Genomic DNA, 20,817 nt, shown 5'->3' on the forward strand with positions numbered 1-20,817 from the left:
AAAGTGAGCTAAAATATGCACGATTAAATCCGTTAACCAACCGTAGATTCTCAAAATAAAATTTCGGGTGGAGAAAGGACCTGGGTGTTTACGAGGGGACGTCCAGCCCCCACTGACTTCCCCCCAGTTTTTGGAAATATACGTGGGTTTCAGGTGCCATGACGCAATCGAATCCCAGCCCCGGGGCCCCACCGCAAGGGCGTGTCAGAGCTAGTCTTCGCTCGGGAAATGCGCAAGAACGCCCCTGTAGTAGACGTAGCCGTAGTCCCATCCCAGAAGTGCCTTTCGGACACGGATATTGCGGTCGGTCGTGTGTGGCGCACTTCACAATCGTCAGAGCCATATGACAGACACATGACCTGATCGTACGATTAACCAATGCACGACGAGATCGGAATGTCAGCCGCTAGCACTACGTTGTGCTTAAGACTCGCGCTTGTAGTACGTACGTGCATGCAAGACATGTCAGGGTGTTCCACCCATCCATGTTGAGTTTAAATGCTGCCGAGAGCGTTTTGACCCAGTTCACATAAATCAGGATCACCATTGAAGTGTTTCGTTTTTACCATGACAAATCCCTGTGTGCGAGTGAGATTCTCAGCCCAACGATGGATTTTTGGAACTTGTATCTAACGTCGAATTTCACGCTGGGTCTGGCGTATTTTTTCGTGTGCGTTGAGATCGTGTGCTTGTATGTATTCCACTTGGTGGCCATTCTATACATGTAAGTACATATATCGTGCATCATTATGCACCGCTATCATTCAGCCAGCAACGTGTCATCTTCTGACACATCACGCTAACTTAAAAAAGGTTTAGACCAGGCTACGTGTGGAGTGGCCAGATGACACTTACTGAATATGATTTATATGGGTAGTTTACCACCTCAGTTGTTAACCTGTTCCAGTCATTCCAGTCTACAGCCTGGTCTCTCTTTGAGTCTTTCCGATAATCACGGTGCAGCATTTTTCAGGTTTAAACACATCAATCATGTGTCCTACCAGTCCTCGAGCAGTTTTAGGTCATTTTGCAGTATCTTTTTTTTTATTTGATCAGCAGTAACCAGGGTGTTTAAAGTACAGTTGTCTGCAAACAATCTTGTTTGACAGATTGACAGATTGTTTACATACAGGAGAAACCACAGTGTCCATAAAAGTTCAATTTAGGAGGGGAAAAAAGCAAGTCGTTTACTTGGAAAACAGTTAAAATTTTTCAGACCAGTCTCAGGGTTTGTGCATGGGGTGCCGAGTGGCGTCCGTATGTGGAATTCTTTACTTCCCCTTCTTGGATCAATCTGGAGAAATCAGTGATGCATGCATACAGCTTCTCAGCCTTATCCAGTGACAAAGGTGTCATCACAAAGTTCGTTTAAGTTAGGCAACATGGCAAGGGTAATCTGCCCTTCACATCAGACATGTCCGAGCGAATGGTTAAGGACGAGAAGGGAAGGGTAGGACATGCGTTGCACGACTTGCTGGAAAAGCTCAAGTGTTGCCACTGGAGTAACTTGAGTCTTTGCTAAACTTTCTGTCTAGCCGTTAACTTTTACTCCAAGGCAGATTCCCTAGACAGATAATGAAAAATAGACTTGTTCAGACCAACATGAATTTAGAACTTGTATGAGATGGATGCAGTTGCACAACAGTGTAAGTATTGTCACACAATGTACATGTAGGTTTATGATTGACCCAGAAATTTTTGTAATCATTAATGCAACATGTTTCCAGAGCTATGCAATCACACGTATGAAGCCAAACCACGGTTCACAACTGTGCACAATGCATGACATTCAGATGCTCAACCAACTATAAAACCTTCACATGTGAAATTAGGCTCCTGTAACATTCGGGCTTTATGTTCTTTTAAAAAAAACACCTCCCTGCCCACAATTTCGACCCGGGATTCGAAACCACACCCCATGCATCACAAACCATTATGTTGTAACTGCTTGACTACTGCAATTCACACGGGTTACGACATTTTCACTGTTGATATAACGCTAAACGGCTGCAAAGCGAGTCTAATACACATTGGGCATGCGTAACACAAACACAACCATCATGGTTTGGCTTCATACGTTTGGTTGCATCTCTGTTTCCAAGCTGCAGCCAGCGATCTGTCGGACATGTTGTATACCGAGGAATATTGCTTTTGGATTGCTTCTCATTTCTCCCTTTCTAAGAAGAATGACAAGCTACATACCGGTAGCTGCAGGGGTACGAAGCACCAAGCCCTACAGCTTTCCAAATGTTCTTAAATTTAACATTTCTACAAGGTTTTCTGCACTGTGAGGGTCCCAAATGATCACTTTTTGCCGGATGGGTTACCCTTACCGTAATAATTTTATAAATAGCTAAGGGATTAATTGGCCCCATGCCTAATCAACTGATTACCTTTTCTTTTTTCATGTTTTACATTTGGAGATTTTGTTTCAAAAGGGGAAGTCAGGCCTGAGATTTGACTACAGGATCGACTTAGATTGCAATCAATCAACAAGTGACGCCTAGCATATCAGTAGTTACATGTACGTGTCATGTAACTGTATAATCCTTTTAGCAGGCGTTGGCACATAGACCGTTATACCATGGAGGAAAAAAAGCACATGATTAGACGCACGCACATGTATGCCTGTGCGTGACTTCATCTGTGACCTTGGTGCGCCCACACATCCTGGTGACTGTATCATGTGTATCACTTCTCTAGTTGTCGCGAGACATTGAAAGTCGAGCCTGAACAAAAGGTGTATGGTATTCCCCCCTATGTTTTGCTACATTGCACGGCCCAAAGTGTTGGGCCCGCGGGGTTTGATATCTTTACTGTCTCCCTTTGGAAATGTCAGGAATGTTCTCTGTTTTCGCAAGCAGACAGCTTGGCTTGTTTCACTACTCTCTCGTAGCTGTCGGTGCAGAGTTCATCAAAATTGTGTCAACTTGCTGTCTTGTCTTCAACACAAACAGTTGTGGATTTTGCTGATTTTTACCAAGGTGTGACGACTGATGTAATGTATTGATGATAAGTCTCATACAAACACCCTGCCTCAGCCTGTGATCTTTATGTGAGTGCTGTCCCACTTGTAGTTTGGCCAGCCCAGTTGCAAGGCTATAGTTTAGATCATCCCCACTGTAACAGGGACTGGCCTAATAGGCCGAGCTCAGTTCAGGTCAGGCCTAAATCATAAAATATACAAAGTATAGACAAAAATTAGGAGGGCCTAAATCAAACCTTGATAATTGCCTGGGGGCATTGCTTAGTACCGTCAAATTTATCATGGCTGAAATGAATTCGCTGCTTCTGGTAGAGCTTGATAAAGATCTGCATTGCCCCCTACCGTCAGTGTCAACTTGCACACGTAAATCCGACTTTTGGGTACACGTATGACAACTGTTGTTATTGTTATTTATTTGTTTTATTGACCCACACTTCGGGGCCAATAAGCCAAACTGCTTGTGCATGTACATGTACATCATAAACAGGTACACAAAACAAGATTTAAAAACCATGAAAGATTAAACATTTAAACGCTTACATGTTAATGACAATTAAATTATTGTAAAATACATACAAACATACATGTACGTTAGAATATTCTGTTTTAAATTAGCCTTAAAATGCATATAAAATTTGCAGCATATCTAATTATTTAAAATAGCAAAAGCTTAAAGGAAAAAAGACAGTACATGTATATCTAGAAAGATGAAAAAGGGAAGAGATCAATCAGTGACTGGACTTTATAAAGTGATTTTGTGCTTCGCCCGTAAATTTCATCATATTGCTTCATGTATGAGTTTTGTCAAGTACGTTGTACGATATTGCACTGCTAGCACTGCTAGCGCCAATGTTCACTTAAATTGATTGAAATGGTGCTTTCCTCTGAGGATCACTTTGCATTTATTCTGTCTTTCTGTCCAACCAATTTGTAGCCAGCATTGAATTTCCAACTTGAGCACTCAGAGCATTGGCCATTGTTGTCAGGAAATCAGGCTTTATGGCTAACACGTACCCCGGTTACTTGATTTATAGTTAGGTTTGTGGAGACACCGTATGGATTATCTCTTTTGTGGCATACATGTACATGTAGCTAGTACATGAGTAATCTTTCCCCCATTTGGAGGTTATCTCTGCAAACCTCCTACCTATTGTAGATCCACTATGCAAACCTGCAAGCATTACTTGCTTTGTAGTTTTTCACATTTGTAGTTTTGGTTGAGAGTAGTGGATACCGTACAGCATTATGAGACTGCAACTTCGCCGCTGCTTTTGTAGTGAAACAGCAAAAGATTCAAAGGTCACAAAGATCATGAATTAACCACTTTAATGCTTCATGGCCTTCAGGATATGTCTGGATACTCTTGGGAATAGAGATACATGTACATGTATGATGACACGTAGGCTTAAACTTCCAAGTTATTGGAAGTAATCCTATGCGGAATGTGCATGCATGAAACTTTCTCTTAAAAATCTGGCCATTTTTTGATCGTTACTCTGGTGTGGATTTGGCACACTGCCAGTTTGCATTCTGCCTTGCTGTCAGACTTTACAACACACCTCGTGTGTATACATGTATGCCTGTATTCTTGTCGTGCAGCAGGGCAGTATGGTAAAACTGTTGCAGTTTTGAATTCGGTTTGAAATCCTTTCAGTGAGCAAACTTGAAGAGTCTCACAGGTTGTTAGTTGAGAGTAGGAAAGTTAGCCAACAAGTTAACCAATCAGATGGTTCATGTGTACATACATGTATCTGGCATTTGATGATGTGTATGACCAAATACGTGTCTTCTATTAGAGATCTGTTCAACCTCCCATCTGCGATATGCCTGTATCCGAAGACAGGAAACTATCAAGAACACACTACTGGCATTGTGTTGGGTACTATCAACCTTGCCAATAGTTTGTTTCCTGTGGCTAATTTGCCCGCATTTCAAGTACCAGTACATGTCCATGGTTAATGTAGCAGTTGAACATGTAGATACCTAGATGATTACCCTCAAGTCAAAGGTCATTTATTAGGCAGTGATGCTTTTTCACACCCTACGTACATGTGGTTTTGGGGCCATAGTTGGACATTTTCTTGGGCAGACTGAGAGACTGTGTCTCTAGCTGGTGGGTAATTCGGGAAATTAGGGGTCCAAAAGTGATTTAAAACTATTACTATTTGTTTGGCAGGTAATTTGCATTAATTAATCACTCTTGGAAATTAGAAAATATGTTCTTAACTTACAAAATCATATGTCAGGTGTGAAAGGGAAATGGACCCTAATTTCCGGAATTACCCTGATAGATACAGAAAAGAACTTTACAAAGAACTTTGGAGAAAGACATGATGAGCATTGACAAAAAATGGTAACTGGCAGTGAAATCCAGTTAATTTTACTGCATGCGTCCAGGGTTCATACATGTATCAAGTAACCATATTTCACCTTTGTTTATCCAGAAAATTATACATGCACAGAAAGCCAAGCAACGTAGTCAGAGAAGAACTGCCTGGGGTTACAATACTCAAGCCGTTAGTCGGTGTAGATGCCAACCTAGAAGACAACTTAGAAACATTCTTTAATTTGGATTATCCGAGGGTAAGTCGAAAGCCAGAGCTCTAGGATGCATAATGTAAGCAATGAGGCCAGAGGCAAGACACAAGTTGTTTCTGGTCCAGTGGATTTTGGACGAGTTTTCCATTGTCATGGCTCATAATTTCCCAGCAAAGTACTTTGTGATACTGTCAAGTTGGGAAAACTGTCAGGAGAGTTGTAAATAGCAGAAGATCTCTAGCCATCCTGTTTTTATGAAAACAAAAGCTACTGGTGAAAATCTGAGGCCCCGCATTCCCATTTTCAAAGCAAATGTAAACTAAAAGTTTTAGTGTGTTCCTAAACAAGTGAAGGTTAGTTCAGAAGAAGCATCTTTGAAACTTTGAGCCATCTGGGAAAAACTTTTAAAAATCTTTCCTAGTTTTTCCCAGCCTACTGGAAGGGAAAGAGGAATTTCTTAAATTCAGGATCGCCAGAAACAAAACTGATTTATTTGTAGTTAACCGTATGGCATTGGGATTCTTTTGTCAGGTACACGCACATGTAGAAGGATTTGAATCTGTGAAGTTGACTTATTTTCCTAACGGTCTCCAACCTTCCAACTCTTAAAGGATGTAGGACTATCAAACAAGTTCGTTGTCCTACAGTACATGTACGTGATTTTTGTTCTTACGTGCTGCAGTATGAGCTCATATTTTGCATACAAGATGAGAAGGACCCCGCTTGTAAAACGGTGGAAGCTCTCATGGGAAAGTACCCTCAGGTAGACGCGAGGCTTTTTCTGGGTGAGTAACACATCCCCTGCACTGGATTCGAGCCAGCCACCTGATCCTGGCAAGATGGTTAAGACATCTGCACTAGTAAGCAGAAGTGTCGCGTATAAATCCCACCCAAGTGAGCTAGTGATTTTTTTTTCAACATACCGATAAAGAATATGGTGTGAATATATATGCTACGGTGTAAGGATAAAGCCTAATTTAGAATTAGCATTAATCCAGTGCGGAGCCAAAATTACTGTCATTTTTCAGTATCTAATAAAATGCACCAATGTATTATTATCCCTTCTTCATTGGGCTCACAGTGTCAGAATGTTTCTGAATCCATCTCAGCTCCTGCTGCATACCGTTCAATGTTGCCATTTCAGGCTCACGTGGTTGTCAACACAATTATTATTATCAGCACTCACAGGTACCCATTTACTCCATGTTGGAGAGAGGCGCGCAGGAGTGAAGTGACCTGCCCAAGGTCTACAACATGTAACCACCTGCTAAGATTCGAACCCCCATCCCCCATGATCGGGAGCTATATACATGTATATGTAAATGTATTAAACACCACTCACTCCACACACCCCAAACACGACTAGATTGTCTTGTATTTACAGGTGGCTCCAGGATTGGCATGAATCCCAAACTAAACAACCTAATGCCTGGCTACAGCGCTGCTCAGTATGACCTCATCATGATCAGCGACAGTGGAATTAGGGGTAAGCTCATGCACGTGTTTGGAAATACAGATCAGAGGTGATCTCCTTGAAACATTATCGTTCCCTATCCCTCATGGTATTTGGAAATGTTTAAAACATGAACAGAGCGAAATGCAAACAGGCCGGAAGCAATGCAAGAGATGATGGTCACAAAACAGGAATGAAGCAAGATTTCATCTCTGGAACATGAAAAACAGTCGCACTTTTTCATTCTCAACTCAGACAACTTTCCTGTGCATCAATTTTTCCACAAATCTACCATTATTCTCAGCTAGTGACACGTGCGCAGGCCCAGTATGGACGGGCTTGCTGCTTGTATCTCCCTGATCTCGCCAAATCGTCAAACTCCTTGTATGAGCATTTGCACTGGACATAAAAGCATGGAAAGAATTGTGGAGACAAACTGGTCCCCCTCTCTACTCAATTCACATTTCCCCAACAAGACACACTGTACGTCTGTTCAGTCATTTTCTCACAAAGTAAAAGCGCATAGTAACTGTTTGAATTTCTAGTTCTCTTGATTTCATGCATGTCTACTGTACATAATGTACATGTGTGCTGCTGCCTGATGTGTCATTTCTCTGAATGTCTGGTCCACAGTTTTCAGCAACACTTTGACAGAAATGGTGTGTAAAATGACCCCTGACGTGGGTTTAGTTCATGCCATACCGTATTGCTGTAATAGGAAAGGCTTTGGTGCTACTCTAGAAAAGGTGAGTGAGTAGAGAGAAAGAGCTGCAGAGTTTTTACACTCAGAAATATTGTTATGTGTACTTTTCATGGTAGTTTTATTTTAATTGTGTGTAAGCTGTGATTGGCTCTATGGGACATGACAGACATTGCTTAACCCTAACGACCCCAAACCTGCCATACTCCAACAGCAGGTTTTGTGAGGTGTTGGCAGGTTTGGTACCGTACGTGAGGAACTTGTTGTTGAATTTTGGGAGACTTGGGATGAAAGGCCCAGGGAGACGGTGTTGGATTCTGTGTGAGGGTGAACACACAGGGTTCATTGTCTGCAGTGTCTAGCTTGCTGTACCATGGACTTTGCTTGACTTTGGTACTGTTCAGTGCAAGTCATCCTATATTGCATAGACCCATCCATACCATATCACTCAAACTCCAACGGGCTCATTCTGTTGAAGTTTATCAGGTTTGGTACAGTAACCTGCATGAACAAGTACATAGACACGTACATGCACCTGTTGGATTTTGAGGTTCAGTGTGCTTTCTAGTGCAGGAAACCAGGGGGTTAGGGTTAATTGACATTTGAAGTGGGAGGAGTATGATTTCTGAGTTTTTCTCCTACATTTCAAGATTGTTTACTCTCTGGATTTGGAGGTTTAATCTGTCAAGGCTTTCTTCACTGTTTACAAAAAAGACCAACTGTGAGATTCAAAATCGTAGACATTTGTGAAAGAATTCATTTGTTGTTGCGTGACAAAGTCATGGCATTTGACTTTTTTTTCATTGTGACAGCCTTCTGTTGCATGGATTTTTTTCTTCCCTTAATAACCTCACCCTTGGAAATGGCACTGATTTTCAGTCCTTTTGCTGCTGAAACTCTCTTACAAATCGTTTGAACATTGGTTTTTGAGCCAACACGTACAGAAACCCCTCTATTCTGTGTTCCTCGAAACCCTACCCAGTTGGCCCGTTGGTTGAGTTGTAAGAGGCACTTGGCAATTCCCTTCAAAGCCATCTTTTGTGGGAATTTTTCTGCCTTTGAAACTGTACACAACCTGCTTTGTTGCATATTCAGGGTGAGGCATTGTTGCCTCCTTCACACTCTACTTCAATTTTAGATGAACTACCAAGGCTTTTCAGAGCCGTAAAATGAAAGGTTTTTTTGCACCGGTGTTGAGCGTGCTCTTTCAAACCCTCTCAACTGAAGAGTTTTGAAGGGTGAAAGTAAAACTGTGGAGAAGTGCACTTAGTGTAGAAATATTTATGCACAGCATGCATGTGGTCCTTATGTACAAAATTGTACAGTTGTGTTCTGAAACCAAAAGACCCCAATATAGACAACTGGCATATGCTTGTATACGTTTAAAATCATTTTTTATGATAATTGTGAGTTTATCTTTTGACATGGCTGATTGCATTCATCAATCACATTTGCCTGGTATGGTGTTTCTGTTCATGTACTTACTGCTGGACAGGTGTATACCCTTTGCATTAAATTTCAGTGTTTAAACCATTGCTTCACAACACATTATGTTGGAATGAGATTTACACGTGGGGTTCTTGAAAAAGAGAGATCCACAAATTCAGACTTTTCTGGGGGTCCAGTCCTTGCAGAAAATGTGAACAAATTTGAAAACCAGGAAAGGCAGCGGAGCTGTAGTTGTAACGCGCACAAACTTTTCTGCTTTGTTGTAGGCATATTTTGGTGGCCCCCATTGCCGGATGTATATATGCTGCAACATGGTGGGAGCCACCTGCGTGACGGGCATGTCCAATTTGATACGGAGGACTGTGCTGGAGGAGGCCGGGGGGTTCACGGAACTGGGCAAATACATATCGGAGGATTTCTACATGGGGGTTGCGGCCATCAAAAGGTAACTGTTGATGCCTGCCTCAATCAAGGGGCCCATGCAGGGGTGCAGCCCAGTGGGGACCGTGGCCCCCCTCTGATAAAGGGTGCCCCAGATTTTGGTTTTTAAAAAGTAATGTGATAAAAGGCCAATTTTTCCTTTCATAAAGCTTGTTAACAGTCCCTTAATGTAGCGTCACCCCTCAGCAAAAAATTTCCAAATTTCCATCCCCTTTTCCTCCTAAAATTTTGGTCCCCCCGAAAATATGGTTCTGGATCCATCATTCACCTCGATAGCACCTGTTGAAAACCCAGAATGCCTAGCATTTCAAGAAAAATGTAAATATGCTAGAATTTCGGCTCTGTGGATGCGCCCTTTCAGAGGAAGCATAAACCCAACACAAGTTTGCGTCATGAACATGTGCATGTACGTCTGCACGTAGTTCACTGCTATTCAGTACCAGCACTACCTTACAACAAACTGAACAAATGACAAGGTCATTAAATGTTAGTTCAAACATGCAAGGCGTGTTGCATGACTTTATGACATTGCCAGCCTTTAATGGGTCTTTGGGGCTGGAATGCTTTATTTTTGGCTTCTGTCCAACAAAGCTGAACAGAGTTTTCTGATGTTGTCAGCTTGTTAGCGTGATTATATAAGTGTCACTTTGTTGTTGGTCTGTGACGGAGATATCCTGGTAAGGATTTAACAGTACTGCCAGTTTTTGGGTCACTGCAAAATATCCTGTCGAGTTTTTAGTATATTTTCCATGTAATACAAGAAAAAAAAATGTGAGCGAATCTAATGTAACATTACCAGGCAGTGGCAAGTACACTCACTTGAAACTCTAAGTTTCTTTAAGAGATATTTATTCGTAAAATGGGTATTGGCTGCAGTCATACACCTACGCTTTTTTCCTCAAACCTTGGGGAAACCACCGCATGTAGAACTCCCTTGTTTTCGATGGAAATGAACCGGTAGCAGTTTCTACATTTGTATCCAGACGAGGGGACACAACAGAGAAGGTGTGTCGTTCAGGAAGACATGTTTCAGGAAGGTTTCAGATCCAGGCAGACAGTTTAAGCTTTCAGTTTTTTACCACCACTTAAGTTCAGTGAACGTGTAACCTGGTTTTCCAAACTCAAATGCATACATTTACATGTACGTGTCGATCATGTGAAGATTGAAAAAAAAAGGTGAAAACGTACGTGCACGTTCAGCTGCGCCTGACAGTTGTAAAGATTGTCAAGCATGCATTGTAGTATTGTGAACCAGGTCATGCTGTCGCTAAATTTTGTGTTGCCTTTTCATGTGCCAGTGGAAGAGACATGTATAAATGGACTTCTCTACTTTCTTTCATTCTTCCCAGCGGTCTTTCTACCAGGATAAGTAGCTTTCCCGCTATGCAGAATTCTGCCAACACCTCTCTAGAGTCGTTTGGTAAACGCATGGTCAGGTAGGCCAAACAAGATTAATTTTCACCATTGTGAGTAGTTGTAGCAAATAGTTAGGCATTCGAATTTTAAAAATATTTGAGGATCACCAGGCCCTGTGCAAAGTGACAGAGGCTGGGTTCCACTCTCCCCAATCCTGCGAAATCCTCCAGTGCTTCTGATGGATTACTATTAGCCTTGGATTATTCGGGGTAATACTGTGACTCTCTCTCTCCGGTTTGACTTACCCAGATGGACCACGGTTCGCACCTCCTCTGTTCCTTCCATTCTCATTCTGGAGCCCTTCTCCGAGGCGGTCCTGTGCGGACTGTGCTGCACGTTGGCCGTGTACTACCTCTTTGGCTGGGACCCCATTCTCTTCTTCATGGTGCACATGCTACAGTGGTTTATGCTGGACTACATCCAAATCCGCGCTCTTCAGGTGAGAGAAAGATTCTCCTCTAATCGTCAACTCTCAGTGGTGTAAACAGGTCTGTTGTCCTAAGGTTGAAACTAAGTGCCGCTTGAGGTGTCTACTCCGTGCATCAAAATGTGGACATGTCTTGCATCTTGTTCCATTGAGCTGGGTAACGGTAACGGTCAGGGAAAATGATGTTTCCTCGGAGGTTATAGTTGTAAGGAGCTGCACTACAGGGAAGTAATTATAATTGGTAGATCCTTGATCTTAAAAGAATGAAAATGTCCAGTTACAGCCCTTTTGTTTCTCAAAGTATCATTTACAGCTCAGCTATAGAAACTGTTCAAATATACCACACATTACTTAATTCGTAGTCAATCCACTGACGTCCATGTTAACCCCTTCGCTACGGAGGACTGCTACTACCACACCGTTGTGTGAGGATTAGTGCATACCACACATACAGTTTATTCACCATGCAGCTGCTGGTTCAATGGGGCCTGCTGCCGGACAAAGCCCTCCATTCAGGGCATACCACAGCCCAGCAGTCGCGGTCTAAGTAATCCTGCCGTGAAGGGGCTAATAATCCGAGTATACCATTGACTTTTAGAAGTGATATCAGTGTCTTTCGTATTATCAATTTACATACAGTGGATTTGCAAAACAATTTTGACTGATGTAAGAGACTGGTTTCCCCCTGCACATTTTGAATGGAGCAATTGGGATCAGTTTGGAATGGCCACTCAGTTTTTCACATTTTGTTCATCGGGATCTGTGATTCAGTTTTGAAAGAGACCACATGTGTGACCTGTTCTGTGAAAATGAGTAACAAGCCACCCGAGGCACTTTTGAGCGAGAGAACTTCGAAAGAATCGTGCACCATGGAAATCCATGGATACCGTTAACATTTTTACCCACACGGTGTCTGTTCTATCAGGATGTCAAACTGACTGATAACTCAAAAGTAAGAGCTAGACTGGCTATTTCTAATGCAAAGTAAAATAAAATTAGTGAAAAAATGGCCTTTTGACTCACTTTCCCAGAGCAGGTCACATTTTTCTGTGCTATGGATGTTTTAACAATTGAAGGATTCATTGTTCATTCCTCCTCAGTCAGGTTAATAAGATGTGTACGTGTTGTAGACATGCAACAGTGAAAGTTACGCTCTTGTTCATTCTGTAAGGCCTGCTCAATCTTGCATTCTGCCTGCTGAAACTGCCGCTTGTTTGATTGTGCTGACAGGTGGAACATCTTAATTGTTCGAAATTTGACTACATGGTTGCCTGGGTTTACCGAGAATGCACCGCACCGTTCTACTTCCTGAAGGGCTGCTTTAACAACAAGGTCAAGTGGCGGACGGGAACGTTTCGTGTCAAGTGGGGCGGCTACCTTGAGGAGGTGCACTGACCTCCCCCTCCACCCCACCAGCATAAGGATATTAAAGAGCAATTTCAAAAACCTTGGCCCCGACTTCACTCAAGTGCCATTTGAAGCTCTTGATAATTAACTTCCCTATGGATAACGGTATGTAACCCTGGCCATGTTTTACACTTTCATTCATGCAGAATTCTTGTATCTAGGATCTAGGTGTGAATGAGACCTGCTTTGTCTGGCACTCTCATTCCAGCAAGTGTGGCATTGCAGGTTTAACGGACCATGTGCGTGTCAAGCTCATGTGGTGTAGTCCATGCACAGCCTTTTCCATCTCATCAGGATTGAAAGTCCAACAAAAGTTTGAACGAGCACCAGGCACTCGACAGCGATTGTATTCAGCCCCGAATGGCACAGCTTGTGTAGGGTTACCTGTGTGCACCGAAAGGGTTAAAGACACACAGATGCCAACTCAGACCATGTTGGTCGTCTCACACTTTCAAGTATATGTAACTTAAAGGACCCATGCTGAGCTTAAGCATCCTACCATTAATGAGGATGTTGAAGATTGGGTCTAAAACTGGTGCTTAGCTTTAAGAAATGGCAGATTTCAATTATTGGTAGAATTAGTATGTGAACAGGTATTTGTCTAGCATCATGAGAGCTTGGATGAGTATAACCCCCATCTACCAAAACCAGGACTGAACTTGAGTTGGTGTATCATGTAAATTCCTTTTGAAACGTTGAGTGATGCTTATGATCAAGTTACAATTTGTATTTTACACTGTCTCCTTTATCATGCATTCCCTGCCGGGTGGTGGAGGACCCTGATCTTGACTGGCTTGTTATGAGAACTAATGGCCGTAGTGGCTATTTGTACCCAAACGATCCACTGGGTCACCCTCCTTTCCTGGTCAGCAGTCAACTTCTGTAACCCTTGAATTGTATAGATGCCATCCCTTCTTGGAATATCCAACAAGCCCTTTGTTTCAGTTTCTGTTTTGCTTTGAGTGATAAATGTTTGGTTCTCAGTGTCCCTCATGCAAACAACTTTCTATTTGCTTTTACATCAAGTATTTAACTGTGAGATATCACACTCCTTGGAAATCTTCTTGCAGTAGTCAGTGCATTTTTCCTGGTTTTGATAGAGTGGGGTATCTACTGAGAGTTTCATGGGTGGTGCATCACACAAGAAAATTTCAAGGGTGACTCATTAGTTTGACCAGAGTGCCATGCGTGGAGATGTAAAACAGTCAGTGTTTGTCAGTAGTCAGAAATAATGTCAAATTGTATCACTGAGGACCACAGAAGTGTTGAAGAGTTGAAGAGTGTACTGTACTCTGTTATGATTCCGATTCCTCCGTGAATTTTCCACGTGTTGAAATCATTGTGAGCCTTAGCCGTGTCTGGAACAGCCTTCCAGAGCTACGGCTAGGTCTAGTGTCTGCACGTCTCCGTGCATTTCTAATGGAGTTAAGACCTAGACCCAGCTCTAGACAACAGATTCGGATGCAGCCTTAGCCCATCGAAATGTTGCCACATATTGATGGTTCAGATCTGAAGATTCCATTCACCGTTGCATTACACGAGGCAGGGTTTTCAGACGAAGGGTTGTCTGGTGAACACCCTATTGTTCATTCCACACACCATCCTTTGTCATGCAGATGTACAGGCATATACGAATACATACCATTAAAGAAATTTAGCCCCTCTGTTCTCCTTTGTGATTCTGAGCAACTTTGGACGACCAGCTTTTCAAACGCTGAATAAAACGGTGAGGGGCTTGTTCTCCCCATCTTGTACTGTGCACGCAGAGTACATGCTTTCGACCTAAATTTCCTTCGCTGCGTTGGATTTTCGGCCCAGTCCGAATGATACCTGGAAGAGCAACATGCCCGTGGATGCAGGTTGGAAGAAATCTCTCCTCTGGGCATAGAGTTAGAGTAGTTTTTTAGTTAGATGAACAACTTGATAGTCATTAGGCAGAAATTTGTGACATATTCGTTGATGGATACACATGGTTGTACCCCCCAAAAATGTGCTACCTCAAAATTTATAACTTGACATATATTAAGTGAGATTTTATTGTGTAGAGTTGTTTGTGTCTCTTGCATTACATTCAAAACATTTCACTCCGTCGTGAACAATGACACGGGTACAGGTACCGATAATAACATTACTAGAATAGTGCATGATGTAAACGGTGACATCAGAACACCAGGTGTTGGAGTGTTGTGTAGAAATAGTCGTATCTTGTTGCAGTTGGAGTAGATATCGGAACCTGTTTACCGTGCCTACTGCAGCAACCAAACACATCCGAAGATTTGTTCTAATCTCTGTTGTGGCAACAAGTAATGCAGTTGATTTGTTTTCTTTTTTCAGTTTTGCTGTCAAGGATATAGGCATTATTATTACATAATTATTATGCATGGTACTTCTTTTTTTTATTTATCAGCCGCCATTTTTTGGCAATCTTGAGTATCAATTTTAGGTATTAATTGTTTTGTAAATTTTGAATCAGAATTTTATCAAAGAAATAACTCATGAACTCAACTTTTTTTTTAATAATGCACAACTCCGGGAAAAACTGTGCTTGCCACTTTTAATCTCACTGTAATATATGCATTTTAGTGGTTCATTGATGGCAATGAATGATTACACGTGCACCATTTTAAAACATTGAACTGTCTTTACACATCTCTAAAGCGACTCTCTGAGCATTTGATCTTTCTTATAACCTTAACTGTTGAATAGCTTGAATTCTACATTGCAGAAATTTGACAGTTACTGTTTAAGAGCTGTGAGGAATCGAACTCATTGTGGGGCATTGTTATCAACTCAGTTTCCAGATCTCAGTAGAAGATGTTAGGTTCTGCAGATTTTTCAATTTAATGCTTTGTTCGTCTTCCGTTCTTCCTGGCCTGTTCAGTTGTACCGTCTTCCTGTCTACATAGATGCATGTACCACAAAGAAACTGAACATTTGAAACTTTTAAACCTTATGGACAATCTGACATAAAAGAAGTTTTACGTGAGTATGACAAGCTCCACAATGGTCGAGTACATACAATCACAGATGCTGTTAAACAGAAAAAGACTGAAAAGAAACTTTGCCGCAATTCATCCCCACAGAGCAGCAAGAGGAATCCACTGCCTCGACTGCTGTAGTCATGTGACCCAATCAGGTGACATGCTTGAAAAAGGTTTGTGACGGGAACTTACTTGGGGCATGCATGTAGAGAAAGTATGGTCGTGTACATGTAACCATGTCAGTTATTTGTGTTCAACTCTTGTAAGATACACTTTTACCAAGGGTTTATGTGCAGTACTGAAACATGTTATTTATGTCATATATTGTTTATTAATGTGGAACTGAAAGAAGGGTGAAGTTTTAAAAGGCTGATCGTTATAGTTTTTACACATTTTTGTATAAGCACCTGGTGTATGTTGTTTGCTGCATATTGTCATAGGTCATTACATGTATGTGTCAAATCAAACACTTTCGGGTCTTCGCACAGATTTTGTACCGGTAAATTTGCTGAAATTGTTCAGATCATATGAGGCCACAGGTTATTAAACTGTTGATGTATCAATTTTCACTCTTTGAATGCCTGTATTTCTGGATAGGAATGTTGGAGATGATTTTTATGATTAAATTGAAGCTCATAAACAAAGAAACCCTTTCTATACTTGACTAGCCCTAAGTACATCTTGCGTGTAGCTTTATGTACAGTTTAATGCAATTTGACTGTACCTTACAAACCACATGACCCAAACACTTAAATTGTGGTTTCTGAGTTTTTCATCAGACCGTGCAGTTTCAGCCATTTTCAGAAAAATCTGTGAGATCAACCCTGGAATGTTTGATTTGACGTGGACAGAATGGCTCTTATTTTATTTCTTTTTACAGCTAAGGCCTACACCAGTTATGCTCCAATGACTTCGGTGTGCATACAGCTTAAGCCCAATTCACAATTTTAAAGATAATTGCGTCTCGACAAATTCTGCCTAGATTTAGGCATAATTTTTCTTCTTTTTATCCCATGTTACAAATCAGTTTATTGGTGATGTCAGCTGTGTATATCTCGTAACAATCTTTTTTACCTAACATGGTACCTTGTACAGTGTCACTCCTGGGCCACTGTAACTTGAATTTATACTCCCAAAGTACGAGCATTGCCCGTCTCAGAGTCAGTCCATTCAGTAGATTTGTAATGTCAGTCATTGTACATACAAATGAGGATGACTGCAATTACTTCCAAGTTTCAACTTGGCCTTTTCAACCTACCCCCATGAAGATTGCTGTTGAACTTGAATTCAGTGTGAGAGATTACAGCCGGCCACTGAAAGCATTGTGAGAATGGGGGAATTTTGACAATGCAGAAAATCTTTTCTCACTGTGCACGTTGGTCTTTATTTTCACATACTTCTTGCTGGTTCACCTGTAAAGTAGTTCACGTGTGCTGAATTTTTCATTCTTAATGTAGGTTTTTTGAAGGCAAGCTTTGTCGAGTACATCAAAAGCAAGTATGAACATGGAATTGTGCTGTCCAATCAAATGTTTGCACTGTGGATTTGCAAGATTTGGCTGACATATTTCATGACGTCAGGTTGCCTCCTTCACATTTGCCTGAAAAATGAACTAGGCTGCATTTATCTGTCGAGATGCATTCAAACTAGTAGTGCACGTTTAAATATGTTCATTCAAAAGCAGCAGCTTTTGAGGAGGTTTTAGAAGAAAAACTAACATTTTCAGTGGATGGTAGCTTGAACTCCCACTGACTCCTGAAACATGTCATGGGTCAAGAATTAGAACTGTGTTTGTGTTTTGCAACACATTATTAGCGATAATTCCATCTGTGCCCTTTAATGGATTCAACAACTGCTGCTTGGTGACATGGCTGAAGCTTTGAAAGTGGGCAAAGCTTGAGGAAGCTAGGAGTATTGTCATCAAAAAACAAAAAGATGGTGGGTATCCGCCGTAGGCAGAAGCACCCCCTCATTGGTTGGAAAGAGCCGTGTTGGTTGAGAGTGTTCATTTTGTTGGTAGCGAAGCGACCAAAATGCGTGCACTTCATTATTGTTTGTGAACCAGTGAAGTGCAGCTCCAACCAAAGGAGTCTGCACGAGGCTCATTACGTGAGGGTTTGGTTGAGAAGGAATTGTCATTTACATTCTACAAGTATAACACATGTAGATATTGTTACTTTTCCAAGTACATTTCACACGCATGGATTTCTTTTTAAAGTGGGCCCGCTGCTATATTCAATAATTTTCTGTCAGAATATTACTTATTGCTTATTGTTTTGTATTTCAGTGTTAAAGCAGCATTTTATATATTCATCTTAATTCTTTATAATACATTTTTATTTAAAGCATGCTTCATTTGTACTAAAACTGTGAGATCTTGGCTTAAGTTTTATTCCTGGCTAGCGATGACATAGGAAAGGAAATAGCTGTAGCCATTAGCAAGTAGCTTCCTTAAGGTATGCGTTTCCTCTGATTTGTTTCTTTACACTCATGATTAAGCATAAACCATCATACGCCTTGGCAGAATCCCACTTCTGCAACCGGAGGCTTGAGCTGAATGATATTTAAATTGTTGATGCGTTAGTCCAATGATTTACATTGTAAACTGAAAGGGCGTCGGCCCATGAAGGTTGTCGTAAGTGATAATTTTGCACTTGTAGAATAATGGAGAATGGTGTTAAGCACAAGGTAGAATGGTGTTTGTTTGTTTTTAAATGATGATTTTTTGGTCAGTGGATTACAGGTTCTGTTTTTCCTTTAAGAAGTTATAGACAGTAAAGGATTTTCATGTATAGATGTACATGTAATCGTGTCATCTTGTTGGCACAGAGTAACGACTACAAGCAAGTTTTGTACACAGTACCATGTTCCAAAGTTGCTTCACACATATTTACCCTCCATACCTAGCGTGGACATTCCTTTGATTCTGTGCAGTTAAGAAACTCAGTGGAAATGCTTGTGTTTCTTTAACTGTGAACCATTTTCAGCTGGATTTTTGAAAAAAAAAAAAATTTCCTTGACTGTTCCTCTTTCTTTTACGACAGATAACCCTAACCCCGATGCCTTTAAATCTTTCTCAGAGAAGGGAAAGATGTCCTGTAGACGTGGCCCACAGAATGTCTTCCCTTCCTACATCGTAGGGACATCTTTTGTTTACGAGTCCACACTAGGCATGTAAGGTTAGTGCTCTGCTTCTGGAAGTACCAGGCATTCATCTGAGCACACCTTAATCGTGTAGTCCATTGGACAGTGCATCATGAGCCCATCTTTTGATTAAGCTCTTTGTTGATGGTGCTCTAAGGAACATTTTACTCTAGAAATTATTTGCTTTTGGTATGAAATCATTCAGTGTGATTTTTATCCCAATTAGTAAATGTTGGAAGAGGGAGACTGTGTGTTACTCTTACAATATACTACTAGTCGTAGTTTTGACTGAAAATGGCCGAGGACGAATCAGTGATGGTCTTATCAAGATTGTTCCATACCTTAATAACTGCCATTCCTGCTTGCTCAAGCCATATTCATACGTGACAAATATAGTTCTTGTGCATTTCATGACCTTGTAGCCCTGTCCTTATTTTTATGTTAGCTGTGCCATTACCAATGCCAGTCCTTCAGGAGTACATCTTGACATTATGTGTGCATGAATGCTTTAGGTGGGTGATAGTAGGCCGGCGTACTGTGTGCAATTGTAATAGCCGTCTGCTGTTAAGCTAAGTTGATTTGAACACAGTGCGAAGAAATGTGCTCGACAAAGATGATGAAAAATAACGTAATTCATGTAACATACCGGTACTGTAAGGAAACAAGACTGTAATGAATTAGTTTATCCTGTAATGAATTAGTTTGTACATGGATATAGTGTGTGTATATCTTGGCATTATTGGGTGAAATAAAGTTACTGACTTCTCACAGTATCTCATGAAAGTGTATGCGTGCTTCTCTTGCATTAAAAAAACCCCAATGACAGATAAGGTATACATGTATGTAATGGAATATTAAAATGGAGCATGTTATGAATTTCTGACAAATTGCGGCCAGGGGGTGTTCCAGGTTGTCATATTTCTCACAAACTATTTCAACTGAAATTGATAATTATCTGAGTCAAGTGTTCAGGGTACCCTTTGCTGAATGTTGATGTTGCTATAACACCACCTGAGCACCATTGTAATAGTCGGAGGACCATTGAGCTACATGAGTGAAAAAAGTGACAGTTAATTGATTCAACCCTAGAGCTACGTACAGGATATCGTTCAAGCGTCTTGGAACTTATGAATTTGAATATTCACCTTGCAACTTTGTAAAACAAAGGACTTTTTAAAATTTAGGCAAAGATTGAACTGATTTTCCATATAATGAATGCTGGGGTAAGTCTGCCATAACTGAGGGTTCTAAATGTGAAACTGATCAGTCAAAGTAACTGTTGTTTGTTGTTGGCTACATGAATATTACTCCTGGTATCTCAGCACCCGCATTCGAAAATTGATACTGCGCCTCATTTCTTTTTTATTTTATCAAAAATTTCATTTAAAAAATATCCAGCAAATGTCAAAGGAGAAATTTATTATTGTTATTTTTCACTGTAACAGGAAGTCTGAATCTCATCCTGTTGTCTTGATTACTACAGGATGGTTGCGGTGCCTATCCTGATTAAGTGGTTACCCCTTAATTTTAGATAACTGTTTTGATATTACTCAAATTCTCCAGACTGTCCTGCTTCATATCCAAGCCAAAACTTGTTTCCACAATACCAGAAATTGAGGGCTCTATCTTTTTTTGACTCCCGGCTGGGCAGCTTAACTTATATTTCACTGGCCCACGGGAAGTTTCACTTGCCCACTGGCCATTTGTTCTAAGCTAATCTTAACTTTGACTTTTTCCAACTTAATTTTTTTCAGCAATTACTGTGCCCAGAGTCGTGCTGCTGACTGGAGGCTTCAACACTATTGCAATTTATAATAAAACACACGTAAAATCCAAGTTCACAATGTTTGCAAACTTTGTTGTATTAACTTTCAT

General features: G+C 41.0%; 1 protein-coding gene across 1 annotated transcript; it reads left to right on the forward strand.

Moving 5' to 3' along the window:
* The first annotated feature begins 382 nt into the window (after positions 1–382).
* Positions 383–19,715, forward strand: LOC110977427 (ceramide glucosyltransferase-like). The gene is made up of 9 exons (XM_022231547.2): positions 383–724; positions 5,431–5,569; positions 6,207–6,309; positions 6,909–7,010; positions 7,611–7,723; positions 9,393–9,571; positions 10,917–11,003; positions 11,233–11,422; positions 12,641–19,715. Exons 1-9 carry the CDS (start codon positions 609–611, stop codon positions 12,803–12,805), a joined length of 1,194 nt encoding a protein of 397 aa, XP_022087239.1. The 5' UTR covers positions 383–608; the 3' UTR covers positions 12,806–19,715.
* Positions 19,716–20,817: the final 1,102 nt, after the last annotated feature.

This window comes from Acanthaster planci, linkage group LG12 (assembly GCF_054643075.1).
Source record: "Acanthaster planci isolate LZ-2023a linkage group LG12, COTS_SCS, whole genome shotgun sequence".
Lineage (NCBI taxonomy): Eukaryota > Metazoa > Echinodermata > Asteroidea > Valvatida > Acanthasteridae > Acanthaster > Acanthaster planci.

Coding starts and splice junctions, on each gene's coding strand:
- LOC110977427 (XM_022231547.2), top strand. CDS start 609: ATGGATTTTTGGAACTTGTATCTAACGTCGAATTTCACGCTGGGTCTG. Junction 725..5,430: donor TTGGTGGCCATTCTATACAT/GTAAGTACATAT, acceptor TTGTTTATCCAG/AAAATTATACATGCACAGAA. Junction 9,572..10,916: donor GGGGTTGCGGCCATCAAAAG/GTAACTGTTGAT, acceptor CATTCTTCCCAG/CGGTCTTTCTACCAGGATAA.